This window comes from Carcharhinus amblyrhynchos, chromosome 23 (assembly GCF_965287045.1).
Source record: "Carcharhinus amblyrhynchos chromosome 23, sCarAmb.v2.hapA, whole genome shotgun sequence".
In the NCBI taxonomy this organism is placed as follows: Eukaryota; Metazoa; Chordata; class Chondrichthyes; order Carcharhiniformes; family Carcharhinidae; genus Carcharhinus; species Carcharhinus amblyrhynchos.
The window spans coordinates 38,589,294-38,602,953 of NC_137346.1; the positions used below are offsets into that span (position 1 = coordinate 38,589,294).

Genomic DNA, 13,660 nt, shown 5'->3' on the forward strand with positions numbered 1-13,660 from the left:
ATGGGCCGAACGGCTTCCTACTGCACTGTCGGGATTCTATGGTGTTTGTTAAGCTGCTATATAAATGCAAATCTTTTGCGTTTAGAAATGTAAAACTTCATTCATTGGTCATCCCGTTTAATGGAAAAATTGAATTTTATAATTTTTTATTTACAAGGCAGGCTACTGGAAGCAAGTTGTCTGGTTTAATTCTCCCCTCCCCCACTGATATTTTTTCTCTCTAACATTGAATAAGCTCCAGTATGACACAAGGCAGAGGAATCTGGAGAGGAAATGGCTTAGTGTTTTGGAATATTTTGTCCTGGTATAAAATTACGGTCTCATAACAAGCAGGTTGTCTGGTGGTGTGTGAGCGGCACAGAGTATTGAAGTGGCCTAAATGCAGCCTGTTAGACAATCCTAGCCACAGACAGCAGCAATGCACGCCTGTACTAACGCCCCCTTCCTCAAAGGTAAGCTTTCTAACTTAGCTCAGACAACTTGGGGCTGGATTGGACACAGCTTGTGGAGTGAGAGAGGCTGGGGAAAACACTGGTTAGGCCACAGTTGGATTTCTGTGTGCAATTCTGGTCACCACACTATCGGAAGGATATGATTAGAAAGCTTGCGGAGGAGGTTCACTCGGATGTTGCTTGGACTGGAGCATTTCAGCTGTGAAGAAAGGCTGGTTAAGGCTGGGATTGTTTTCCTTTACAGCAGAGAAAACTGAGGGGGACATGATCGAGATTGTTGGTATCACAAGCAGGTTTACATTAATACTGCAATGAAGTTATTGTGAAAATCCCCTAGTTGCCACACTCTGGTGCCTGTTTGGGTACACTGAGGGAGAATTTAGCATGGCCAATGCACCTAACCAACACGTCTTTCAGACTGGGAGGAAACCCATGCAGACATGGGGTGATTGTGCAGATTCCACACAGACAGTGACCCAAGCTGGGAATTGAACCCGGGTCCCTGGTGCTGTGAGGCAGCAGTGCTAACCACCGTGCCTTCCAATCTTTAAGGTAAGGAGCAGTAGATTTGGAGGGGTTTTGAGGAAAGATTGTTTCATCCAGAGGATGGTGGGAATCTAGAACTCACTACGGCATAATGGCACAGTGGTTAGCACTGCTGCCTCACAGCTCCAGAGACCCAGGTTCAATTCTGGCCTTGGGTCACGGTCTGTGTAGAGTTTGTACGTTCTCCCTGTGTCTGCATAGGTTTCCTCTGGGTGCTCTGGTTTCCTCCTACAGTCCAAAGATGTGCAGGTTAGGTAGATCAGCCATGATAAATTGCCCCTTAGTGTCCCAAGATGTATAAGTTAGCGGGATTAGTGGGGTAGATGCATGGGGTTACGGGGATAGGGTGGGACCTGGGCCTGGGAATGATGGTCTGTCGGAGACTCGATGGGATGAATGGCCTCTTTCTGCACTGTAGGAATTCTTTGATTCTAAAGGGCAGTAGAGGTGGGAATCCTCACAGTCTTTAAGAAGCATTTCGATAAGCAGTTGAAATGCCATAATATACAAGGTTATGGACCAAGTGCTGGAAAATGGGGTTAGAATAGATCGGTGCTAGATCGGTTCACGTAGACACAATGGGCTGAAGGGCCTCTTGTAAATCTCTGTGACAAATACAGAAAAGCTAGATTTAAAAATGATGGAGTGGGTAAATATCACTGGACTCCTGTACCATAAGGAACTCTGGGTTTGAACCCTCTATGCTGACATTAGTTCAGACTAAGACAGTCACTGAATGAGACTGCCTCTGTCTTAATCCAATCTGTTAGGATTCTCCCCACTCAGTCCTGAGGATGAAAAGTCAGGAGAGGAGTAGGAAGGGTCTGGCTTCTCTTCCTCCTGACCTTGCTGTCTGGCATGAGACCAAAAGCGAGAAGTGATACCTTAGAAAGGGACTGAGAGGAAATTGAAAGAAGTGAGGTAGAAGCTGCCTTCTAACCAATCAAACCTAACTTTGAAACTTGGTGTCCATGTCTCTGAGCTTGCTTCTGAGTGGATTAACTCTCAATCTCTGAGCTTGATTGGATGCGATATTGTAAACTTTAACTGTAAAAAGGTGAAAGGTGACTGACCAGCAGTCACTGAATGTCACTGCAGGGGAAAAGGTTAGTGCAGGACAAGGCGGAATGAAATCGAATCCAGTCAGACAGGAATTGCAGCTGAGAGGGTGCGGAGGAACTTCACCTGGGCTGGACCATTACGGCAATGAAGAGAGCCTGGATAGGCTGAGGTTTTCCTGATAGCAGAGAAGGCTGAGGGGAAATGATCGAGATGTACAAAATTAGGAGGCACGTAGGATAGATAGGAAGGAACTATTTCCCCTTTAGTAGACGGGTCAATAACCGACAGGGGTGGGGGGGTGTAGATTTAAGGTAAGGGGCAGGAGATTTAGACTCCTGGGGATGTGAAGATTTGACTCGCAGAGTGAGGGGAATCTGGAACTCACTGCCTGGGGTAATTTGAATCGGGTTTTTTGTGCTCTGGGAATAATGGGAACAGAATTGGAATTCCGCTACGTGTGTTGGAGAGACAGAGTATAGAGGAATATTTCCTGGAACTGCCGCTTCTCCTCAAATGACTCAGTCTTGAAGGAATAAGGAGCAGTTTTGCAATTTGGATGTTTACTCTCCTCCCGCCCTCCCTCACCGTTGCCATGGTTACTGAGTCGGGGAGATGCTATGGCTTCCTGCAGCTTGAAGCTATCTTTAGAAGCTAGTTCAACATCCTAAACGGCTCAGCCACTGGTTCGGTCATGTCTTGTTCGTTTACAGGTGTGTTTGAGATTATGGACGACTGCAGCTTTTGTTTTACCAACAGGGCCCATCTCTGCTGTGCCGCTGCTGTAGTTGAAGAACCGGGGGGGGAGGGGGGGAGCTGGTGCTATCCACAGGCACACTATTCAGAGTCTGCAGCACATGAGGATGTGGCCATGTGGTGTGTGCTGACGTGTAAGTCTCAGAGTGCAAGACAGCTGTGCAGCACAGCTTCCAGATGTGATGACATCAACCTCCACATTAAAACTCAATAGAGTGATTCACTTCTGGGAAATCCTGAGTGAAGACTGTTAGAAAGAGGCTTCAGTGTAGCTCTGTACTGATGAGAAAATTGTTTCATCTCGTGTTTTAAGAGAAATGAGTAGAGGCAGTGACCCACAGTGCGGGTCCCCCTCTAAACCTCATCGGCCTCTCATAGAATTCCTACAGTGCAGAAAGAGGTCATTCAGCCCATCAAGCCTGCACTACCCAGGCCTATCCCCATAACGCCACATATTTACCCTGCTGATACCCCGGACAGTAAGGGTCAATTTAGCATAGTCAATCAACCGAACCCGCACATCTTTGGATTGTGGGAGGAAACCGGAGCACCCAGAGGAAACCCACACAGACACGGGGAGAATGTGCAACCTCCACACAGACAGCGACCCAAGGCCAGAATTGAACCTGGCTCCCTGGTGCTGTGAGACAGCAGTGCTCACCACTGTGCCGCCGTGCCTCCACCTATTTCAGCCCACAACCTCCCCTTAAGACTCCTTCTCAATGCTCACCTCCTTCACTGAGATTTTGATCTCCTCCCTCAACTTTGACTCATTTGTTTCCTCTCGCACCTTGATAAGTCCCAGGGGTGTGGCTGGGAGGGACGCCTGGATGGGATGCTCTTTCGGAGAGTCAGTGTAGACTCATTGGGCCGAATGGCCTCTTTCTGCACCGTGGGGATTCTCTAGAATCATTAGAACCCGACAGTGCAGAAAGAAGACCTTCGGCCCATCAAGTCTGCACCAAGCACAATCCCACCCAGGCCCTACCCCCATATCCCTACATATTATACACACTTATCCCTATAACCTCCGCTATCCTGGACATTAAGGGGCAATTTCTTAGCATGGCCAATCAACCTAACCTGCACATCTTTGGGCTGTGGGAGGAAACCAGAGTACCCTGAGGAAACCCACGCAGACACGAGGAGAATGTGCAAACTCCACACACTCTGGCTCCTCTGTGACCATGGTGTACTGTCCCTCGTTGATTTTCTGCAGATGTGGTTGACCATGCCATCCTATCCCCTGTCATATTCATGAATATTTCCATCCCTGCCTTGTACAGTCACTGACTCCTTCAGTAAAGGGTTTTTGCAGTGTTGTTACTCTTGGAACAATGGTCCAGATTTTGCAGTTGAGGCTGAAAGCAGGCTCTTGACACTGACCCTCCAATAAAAAAGCTAACCCATGACGATCGAGCGACCAGCGTGATGGGGGTTTCCATTGCCCCAATCATGGATTAAATCTGGCACCAAGTCACATTGTGTCCTGCAGTAACACTGTTGCCAACGAGTAGGCAATCATACTAATCACGCGTTGCAAATCGGGACATTGAAACCAGTTAAAGCAGCATCCTACACTTCAAATATTCCATTAGTGAAATAAAATGATTGGCTGGAAACTGCTTTCTATGATTGGCCTAGTGGTATTATCGCTAGACTATTAATCCAGAAACTCGGCTGGGACCTGGGTTCAAATCCAGCCACGGCAGATGAAGGAATTTGAATTCAATAAAAAGTATCTTGAACTAAGAATCTACTGATGACCGTGAAACCATTGTCGGAAAAACCCATCTCGTTCACTAATGTCCTTTAGGGAGGGAAATCTGCCATCCTTACCTAGTCTGGCCTACATGTGACTCCAGAGCCACAGCTATGTGGTTGACTCTCAACTGCCCTCCATGGACAACAAACTGTGACTAATAAATAAACTTTAGGCTTTCTAATCAGAAATTTTATTTATCTGCTGTATATATTTTTATATCTATCAGGGTTTTCTGTTATCCTCTTTCCATTTACCACAACTTAGTTCCAGCAGCTTTGTCCTCTCGTAGACTAAGGTCACTGCAACTCAGACATAGTTACTGGAATGTTTTCTAGATGGGATGGTCTTGCTGGTAATTTACTCCCTAACCATGGACAATTTTGTTCCTGATAATGGGGGTGTCCTGAACCAGGGGTCACATTTTCAGGATACAAGCTTTCAACCCTTTCTACTTCATTGGTCAGCCTGTGGAATTCGCTACCACAGAAAGCATCTGAGGCCAAAACATTAAAAGTTTCCAAGAAGCAGTAAGATATAGCTCTTGAAATGAAGGGGAGCAAAGGATTTGGAGGAAGGCAGCATCAGGCTATTGGCTTGGATGATGAGCCATGATAATAATGAATGGTGGAGCAAGCTCGAAGAGTCGAATGGTCTCCTCCTGCTGCTATTTTCTATGTTTCTATAATCGTCTGGACTGCTCTATCTCCCCCAACTCTCCCTTTTGTTAGAAAAATTGCCACCCTCTACCTCCCAACACCTATCCCCAGTGTTTAACTTCTGAGGTGTCCCACCATCGTGACTTGCCTCTCTTGAATAGGATCTCTAACATTCCTCTTCCTTCATGCTGTTATACATCTGTTCATGCCCTTCTCTTACCGAGGAGCACTCCTGGTCCTCATTTCTCCTTGGCACCCTGCATCACCACAGTGCCCACCCATTGTTGCTGAGTTCAGAGCTTCCATTGCATATTACTACGGAAATGAAGTGCATAATTTCATTTATTCACGTAGTCCAGCATTCCAATAGACTGCTTTATTTACTGTCTGTTGTGTTGTGCATGTTGTGATTTCCTTGTGCACTAGCTGTACTGTTAGATACATCAGCTACACATGAGATGAACAACTGGTTATTAAATTGTATCGATATGAAAGTGAGATGGTAATTGAATTGTCCCTCAGACTAATCAGCTCCTCTCTCTCCCCGCTGGTTTTTTAGGTTCCCCTTTGCACAAACAATCTTCAGCTCCCACGCCAAGTGACAAGTTGGCATCAAAGAGCACCGAGGTGGGCGATGACTACATTGGGGACTTTGCCATTGGGGATCGTATCTGGGTGAATGGCGTGAAGCCCGGCATCATACAATTCCTGGGAGAAACGCAGTTTGCTCCTGGCAAGTGGGCAGGAGTGGTCCTCGATGAACCGGTGGGTAAGAATGATGGCTCGGTCGGGGGTGTGCGGTACTTTGAGTGCGGGCCATTGCAAGGCATTTTCACCAGGCCCTCGAAGCTGGCACTCCATCCCTCAAGTGATGGCGCTGGAAGCGATGCCCTCTCCGGAGACTCGGTAACGTTTCCAGTCCCGGCCTCCCATGGCACTGCCACCCCTCCACTCTCGACCCAACGCATCAACTGCACAATCCCTCTGCGGGAAAGCATTCTGAACAGTTCCATGAAGACTGGGAATGAGTCAGGATCGAACCTGTCTGACAGCGGATCCGTGAAGAAAGGGGACAAAGACTTGAGATGTGGTGATCGAGTTCTGGTAAGTTCTTTTATTCTGATCCTGTCTGATATTCAGCAGCGCTGGGCTGTCTGAGTTGTTGTTTACAGCCCCGCTGGATTGGGTTTAACAGTGAGGATGGAGTGTTAGGGCAAATGAACTCTCCAACCAGTGAAAATAATTGATATCTATCTACCTCATCTGTCCGCCTTAGAAACTCCAATCAAATCATCTCTTAGACTTTGAAATTCCAGGGAAAATAGAAATGAGGAACTGGAGGAGGCCGTTCAGCCCTTCGAGCTTGCTCTGCCATTCTTCAGTATCATGGCTGATCATCCAACTCAACAGCCCGATCCCTCCTTCCCCGCCCTCTCCAATATCCCTCGATCCCCTTTGCCCCAAGAGCGATGTCTAACTCCTTTATGGCCTCAGATGCTTTCTGTGATAGTGAATTCCACAGGCTTAATACCTCTCTGGATGAAGAAATTCCTCCTCATCTCAGATTGTGACCCCTGGTTCTGGACACCCCCACCATCGGGAACATCCTTCCTGCATCTACCCTGCCTAGTTCTATTAGAGCTTTATAGGTTCCTTTTGAGATTTCCTCCCCCCTTTTCTAAAATCCAGGAATTATAATCCTAACTGACTCAATCTCTCTTCATACATCAGTCCCATCATTGCAAAATCAATCTGATAAAGTTTTACTGCACTCCCTCAGATAAAAAGACCAAAACGGCACACAGTATTCCAGGTGTGGCCTTCCCAACACCATGTATAATTGCAGCAAGACATTCCTGCTCCTGTACTCGAATCTCTCACTATGAAGGCTAACCTACCATACTGCCTGCCATACCTGCACCCTCACCCTCACCTTCAGTGACTGGTATACAAGGACACCCAAGTCTCATTGCACATTTCCCTCTGTCAATTTATAGCCATTCAGATAATAATCTGCCTTCTTGTTTTTGCTACCAAAGTGGATACCCTCACATTTATCCGCATTATACTGCATCTGCCATCCATTTTCCCACTAACTCAACTTGTCCAAATTGTCTGCTGAAGCATCTCTACATCCTCCTCACAGCTCACCCTCCCAACCAGCTTTATATGGTCGGCAAATTTGGAGATAATACATTCTCTCCTCTAAATCATTAATATGTAATGTGAATAACTGGGATTCTAGCACTGATCCCTGCATCACCCCACTAGTCACTGCCTGCCACTTGGAAAAAGACCTGTCTATTCCTCCTCTTTGTTTCCTGTCTTCCAACCGGTTTTCCATCGATCTCAATACACTACCCGCAATTCCAAGCACTTTAATTTTACACACTAATCTCTCATGTGGGACCTTATCGAACGCGTTCTGAAAGTCCAAATAAACCACATCCACTGACTCCCGCGTCATCAACTCTACCAGTTACATTCTCAAAGAGTTCCAGTCGATTACCAAGCATGATTTCCCGTTTGTAAATCCATGCTGACTCGTTCTGATCCTGTCGCTGTTTTCCAAGTGACCCGCCATTAGATATTATATAGTGGACTCCAGCACTTTTCCCACAATCCACATCAGGCTAACTGGTCTATATTATCCTGTTTCTTTCTACCTTCCTTTTTAAATATTGGGATTAGATTAGCTATCTTCCAATCTGTAGGAACTTTTCCAAAGTCTATAGAATCATGGAAGTTACCCCCAATACATCCATCATTTCTAGGGCCACTTTATTAAATATTCTGAGATGTAGATTATCAGAATCTGGGGAGTTATTGGGCCTCAATCCCAACATCGTTTATCTACTAATCTAGTTATCCTTCAGTTTCTCCCTCTCTCTAAACCCTGTGTTCATCCACATTTCTGAAATGTTATTTGTATCCTCCTTTGTGAAATGTACATTTAATTAGTGAGCCATTTCTTCATTACTCACTATAAATCCCTCTCTTTCTGATTATAAGGGACCTCCATTTATCTTCACCACTGTGGTTCTCTTCACATTCCTATTGAAACTTTTACAGTCAGTTTTTATGTTCTTTGCAAGCTTACTCTCATACTCTATTTTCTCTTAATCAATCCTTTGGTCCTCCTTTGCCAAATTCTAAACTTCTTCAAATCCTCAGATCTGTTGTCTTTCTGGCCAATTTGTCTGCCCCTTCCTTGGCTCTAATACTAATCTCTAATTTCCCTTGTAAACCATAGTTTGGCCAGCTTTCCCATTTCACTTTTACGCCAGAAGGGAATGAACAATTGTTGCAGTTCACCCATACACTCTTGAGTGTCTGTCATTGCCTATCCACTGTCATCCCTTTAAGTAACATTTCCCAATCCATCATAGACAACTCGCACCTCTCGCTATTGCAGTCTCCTTTTATTATGATTCAGGATCCTGGTCTCAGAATCAACTATGTCGCCCTCCATCTTGATGAAGAGTTCTATCATGTTATGATTGCTCATCCCCAAGGGATCCTGAACAACTAGACTGACTATTATTCCTTTCTCATTACACAATACCTAGTCTAGGATATAGAAATGGTTCCTCAACGTTCTGGTCCAGAAAACCATCTTGTATGTACTCCAGAAATTCCTCCTCTACAGTATTGTGACTAATTTGATTTGCCCAATCTACGTGCAGATATAACTACAGATATTCCTTTATCACATGCATCTCTAATTTCCTGTTTAATGCCATTTCCAACATCACCACTATAGCCCAGGGGGGTCTGTATACAACCCCCCTGAATAAAACTAACATTTTTTTTGTCCCTTGTTTCTGAGTTCTACCTGTACAGATTCCATATCGTCAGAGCTAGTATCTTTTCCACACTATTGTGTAAGCAGCCAAGCAACCTTACAGCCTTTTCTTTTTGGTTAGAGTAGGAATAAATGAGGCATTTTCAAGTGGGCAGGCTGTAACCAGTGGCATGCTGTATGGTTCAGGGCTGGGACTGCAGGTCTTTATAATCTATATTAATTACTTGGACAAAGAGACATAGAGTAATATTTCTGTTTGCTGAATGTGCAAAGGTAGGTGAGAGTGTAAAGCTATGAGGAAGACACAAAAACTGCAAAGCGATATAGACAGGTTTAGTGAGTAGACAACAGTGTGGTAGATAGAAGTATAATATGAGCAAGTGCGAGATTATTTATTTTGGTCGTAAGAATAGCAAAGCAGAATCATTTTTAAAAGGAGTGAAACTTGTTAATGTTCCGAGGAACTTAGTATACTGAGGAAGGCAGGAGGTTAGCATGCAAGTGCAGTAAGCAATTAGGGAGGCAATTGACATTCATTGCAAGGAAATTGGAATACAAGCATAAGGGAGACTTGCTACTGATGTGAAGGGTTTTAATGGGACCGCACCTGAAATACTTTGTACAATTTTGGTCTCTATACTTACGGAACGAGACTGTACAGCGAAAGTTCACGGAGAGGCTGGGGAGGCGAGTGATATAGTTGATTCTGAGACCAGGGTCCTGAATCGTAATGGAGGCTGCAATAGTGTGGGGTGTTAGTTGTCTATGATGGATTGGGAAATGTTCCTTAAAGGGATGATAGTGTTTAGGCAATGACAGATACTCAAGAGCGTATGGGTGAACTGCATATTATTGCTAGCCCATTAGTCCAAAAACTCAGCTAATATCAGCTAAGCTAAACTCAGCTCTGGGGAAACTGAGGGATATGGAGAGCGGGAAGCAAAGTAATGTTGAAAGCTAAGATCTGTCTGATCACATTGAACAGTGGAGCAGGTTGGACAGGCAACATGGATTGCTCCTGCTCCTGTTTCTTATAATCTCATATACATAACAACAGATAGTTTTGGACTGGAGTTGATAAAAGCTGGAGATAATTCGCTGTCTCATTGATTTAATCTGCCAAAAAGATTAGAAAAATATTTCAGTGATTCACAAAACTGCAAAGGGTTGATGTGAAATGTGCTGGACATCAGTACGTCATTGGCAGCATCCTGTGGCTTCAGGCAGAGTGGCCTGGGACCCCCAAACACAGACCCCCACAAAAATACTGGACAGTCTGGGACCCCCAAACACACACCCTCACACACACCAGGCAACCTAGGATTCCCCCATCTGTCTGTCTCTCTCACGCATACGTCAGCCTGGGACCCTCACACACACCGGACAGCCTGGGACTCCCACACACACACCGGGCAACCTAGGATTTCCGCTCTTCCCCGCCCGCCCCCCCCCCCCCCCCCACCACCATCTCACTCACTCACTCACTCACTCACACACACACACACACACACACACACACACACACAGTCAGCCTGGGACCACCACGCACACTGGACAGCCTTGGACACACACACACACACACACAGAAGCCTGGGCCCCCATCCCCCCTACGCACGGAGATCTGCCTGGGACCTCCCCACACACACTCAGCAGCCTGGGACACCTCCACAGAGGGTGAGCTGCCGTTGCTGCTGAACCCGGCCATGCTGGAAGGTCTCTGATCCTGTCTGAATCACTGCTCACAGACTGCAACCAGGAGGCTTCCTCTGGGCCTCTGCACCATCTCTCAACACCCACTGCGATCCACTGGGGCTCCACTGGGAAAAGCAAACTGCCCTCCCACGATTAGCCTTACTAACTAGCTCCAAAGATGCGTGAGTTAGGTTGAGTGGCTATGCTAAATTGCCCCTTAAAGTCAGGGGGATTTGCAGGGTAAATACATGGGGTTACAAAGATAGGGCCTGGGTGAGATTATGGTTGGCATGACTCAATGGGCCGACTGGCCTCTTTTGATGTTGTAGGGATTCTATGAACCTATGGTAACCTCTCACTTATGAGCAAGTTGTCCTGCAGCCTGAGGATGGCCAGGTGACCTTGCTGATCAGTAATTATTATATTGTGGGCAGACACCCCCCTGACATTGGCAGAGACTGCCACTTATATTCCAATTTCTCTCCGGCAATAAACCTCCAACCTGTTCCTGAATACCTTTGTTGTCTGCAGCTCTGATCTGTTAGTGATTTATTTAGAGGCTCATTCCCTGGCAAATCGTCTGCTCATGGGGTTAAGTGCATGAGTGGTTGTGTTTAAATGATGATGTGGAGATGCTGGCGTTGGACCTTGTTTAAGTGGCCATTTATCTCGAGATCAGAACGGAACACTTTCCACATCAAACATGTTTTATTTTGCAAAGTCTAGTTGTGCCCTCGGTTGTGTTGGTGGTGTCCACCGCTGCTCCTGTTCAGAAGGAGACAACAAACCTCTTCAGGTTAAACAGGAATGATGCTTGGTGCTGAGCTGGAGGGAGAAAGGTTACTGCGATACTGAGGCTGTAAACTAAAGGTGTAGGGTTTAGTTTAATTTGAAAGCAAGAAGGTGGATGGCAGGACAGGGGGTACTGGAAAGGAAATTTTAGAGGACGGTAATGCTGTGATGGAATTAGGTTTAATCATTTATGGGATGCGGGTTGATGGGCATTTATTACCCGTCCCTAACTACCTTCCATCTCAGAGGTCACTTGAAAGTCAACCACATTTCTGTGGCTCTGGTGCCACATAAAGGCCAGACCAGGCAAGGACGGTGGATTTCCTTCCCTAAAAAAAGACAGAATATTGGGGGTAGGCAGGAATGTGGAGCTGAGGTTCTGATTCAATCAGCCATAGAATCCCTACAGTGCAGAAAGAGGCCATTTGGCCCATCAAATCTGCACCAACAACAATCCCACCCAGGCCTTATCCCTGTAACTCCACATATTTACCCTCCCAATCCCCTGACACTAAGGGAGCCTTTTAGCATGGCTAAACCGAAGCATCTGGAGGAAACCCACACAGACACAGGGAGAACATGCAAACTCCACACAGAGTGACCTAAGCTGAGAAACCCAGGCCCCCGGCGCTGAGAGGCAGTAATGCTAACCACTGTGCCACCATGATCTCACTGAATGTGGAGCAGGCTCGAGAGGACGAATGGCTCCTAATTTGTATGGATATAGGGGTCAGTGGAGAAGCAGAGGTTACACGCAGACATAGAAGGCTGAAGGAGATTGCAAGGTCAGGGGGGAGGAATTTGAAGATGAAAAGTTTGGAATCATTTTACTTGGAGACAGGAAGCCACTGATTTGGAAAGAGTGGCAGTGCAGAATTCTGTGTGGGTGAGGGATAGAATATTGTGAATTAATTAGAGTGAAAGTCAGCACTTAACACTGGATCATTGTACATAATACTGAGATGTCCGTTTGGATCAGGGAGACCAGGAACTCTCCATCCCACCTTGTATTGGGAGATTTCTGGGGATGTGACTCCAGAAGCAGCTCCAGCTATGTATATGTCGGAAAATCCCAGGCAGCTGAAGATGGGTGGGAGCAGGTTTCTATGCGACTTACCTCTCACCTGGACCTGACTGACTGCAGGTGGCATGATGACACTGCTGCCTCACAGCACCAGGGACCTGGGATTTGGGTCGCTGAATGTGTTGAGTTTGCACATTCTCCCTGTGTCTGTGTGGAGTTAATCTGGGTGCTCTGGCTTCCTCCCACTGTCCAAAGATGTGCGGGTTAGGTCGCATTCTGAGTTAGAATTCTAACTAAGTGTACCTGCTGGAGTGTGGTGACTAGGGGATTTTCACAGTCACTTCACTGCAGTGTTAATGTAAGCCTGCTTGTGATATTAATACATTTTTAAAGAGTTAATTCCCTAAACTTGTGCCACAAATTTCAATCATACAAAATCTGGAGCGGATTCTAGCTTCAACTTCTGTGTGACCGCTTGGGAAAGAACGTCCTGAGAATGTCAGCAATACTGACAGCATTTACTGTGAGCTGCTAGTTAGTGTGAGATGATGGTGTGGGGCTGCCATCTCAGTATTGTAGACCTTAAGATGATTGAACCATTGCTTGCTTCAGTGGATGTGAAGGACGTCAGTTTTAATCATTCTTTTTGTCTGGCTCCAGCCACAATTTTGCCAGTTATTGAACATAATTTATCGTGGCGGACTTGAACTTGTGACCTCTGGGTTGCAAGTCTACTATCACTACGATCTGTCATTACATTGGATGCTGCTTCCCATCTGATGTGTCTCATTATAACCTATTTGTCAAGTGAAAGAAGCTTTTACTGTTGAGTCTCTCCGTGTTTCTACATTCTACATTGTTTGGACAGAGTGCAAAGAGGGTTCACCAGGATGCTGTCTGGTCTTGAGGGCGTTGACTCTGAGGGAGAGGTTGAATAAACTAGGATTTCTTTCACTGGAAAGATGGAGGCTGAGGGGAGACCTGATAGAGATCTACAAAATTACAAGAGGCACAGTCAGGGTGGATAGTCAGAGGCTTTTTCCCAGGCTGGAAGTGTCAATTACACAGGGGCACAGGTTCAAGGTGAGAGGGGGAAAGTTTTAAGGGAGATGT

General features: G+C 46.0%; 1 protein-coding gene across 1 annotated transcript in view; it reads left to right on the forward strand.

Annotated features, from left to right (window-relative positions):
- clip2 (CAP-GLY domain containing linker protein 2) overlaps positions 1-13,660 on the forward strand; it is a 123,806-nt gene that overhangs the window by 52,150 nt on the left and 57,996 nt on the right. Inside the window, exon 4 of the mRNA XM_080210731.1 lies at positions 5,794-6,338. Coding sequence (XP_080066857.1) covers positions 5,794-6,338 — 545 coding nt within the window. The remainder of the gene's footprint in view (positions 1-5,793; positions 6,339-13,660) is intronic.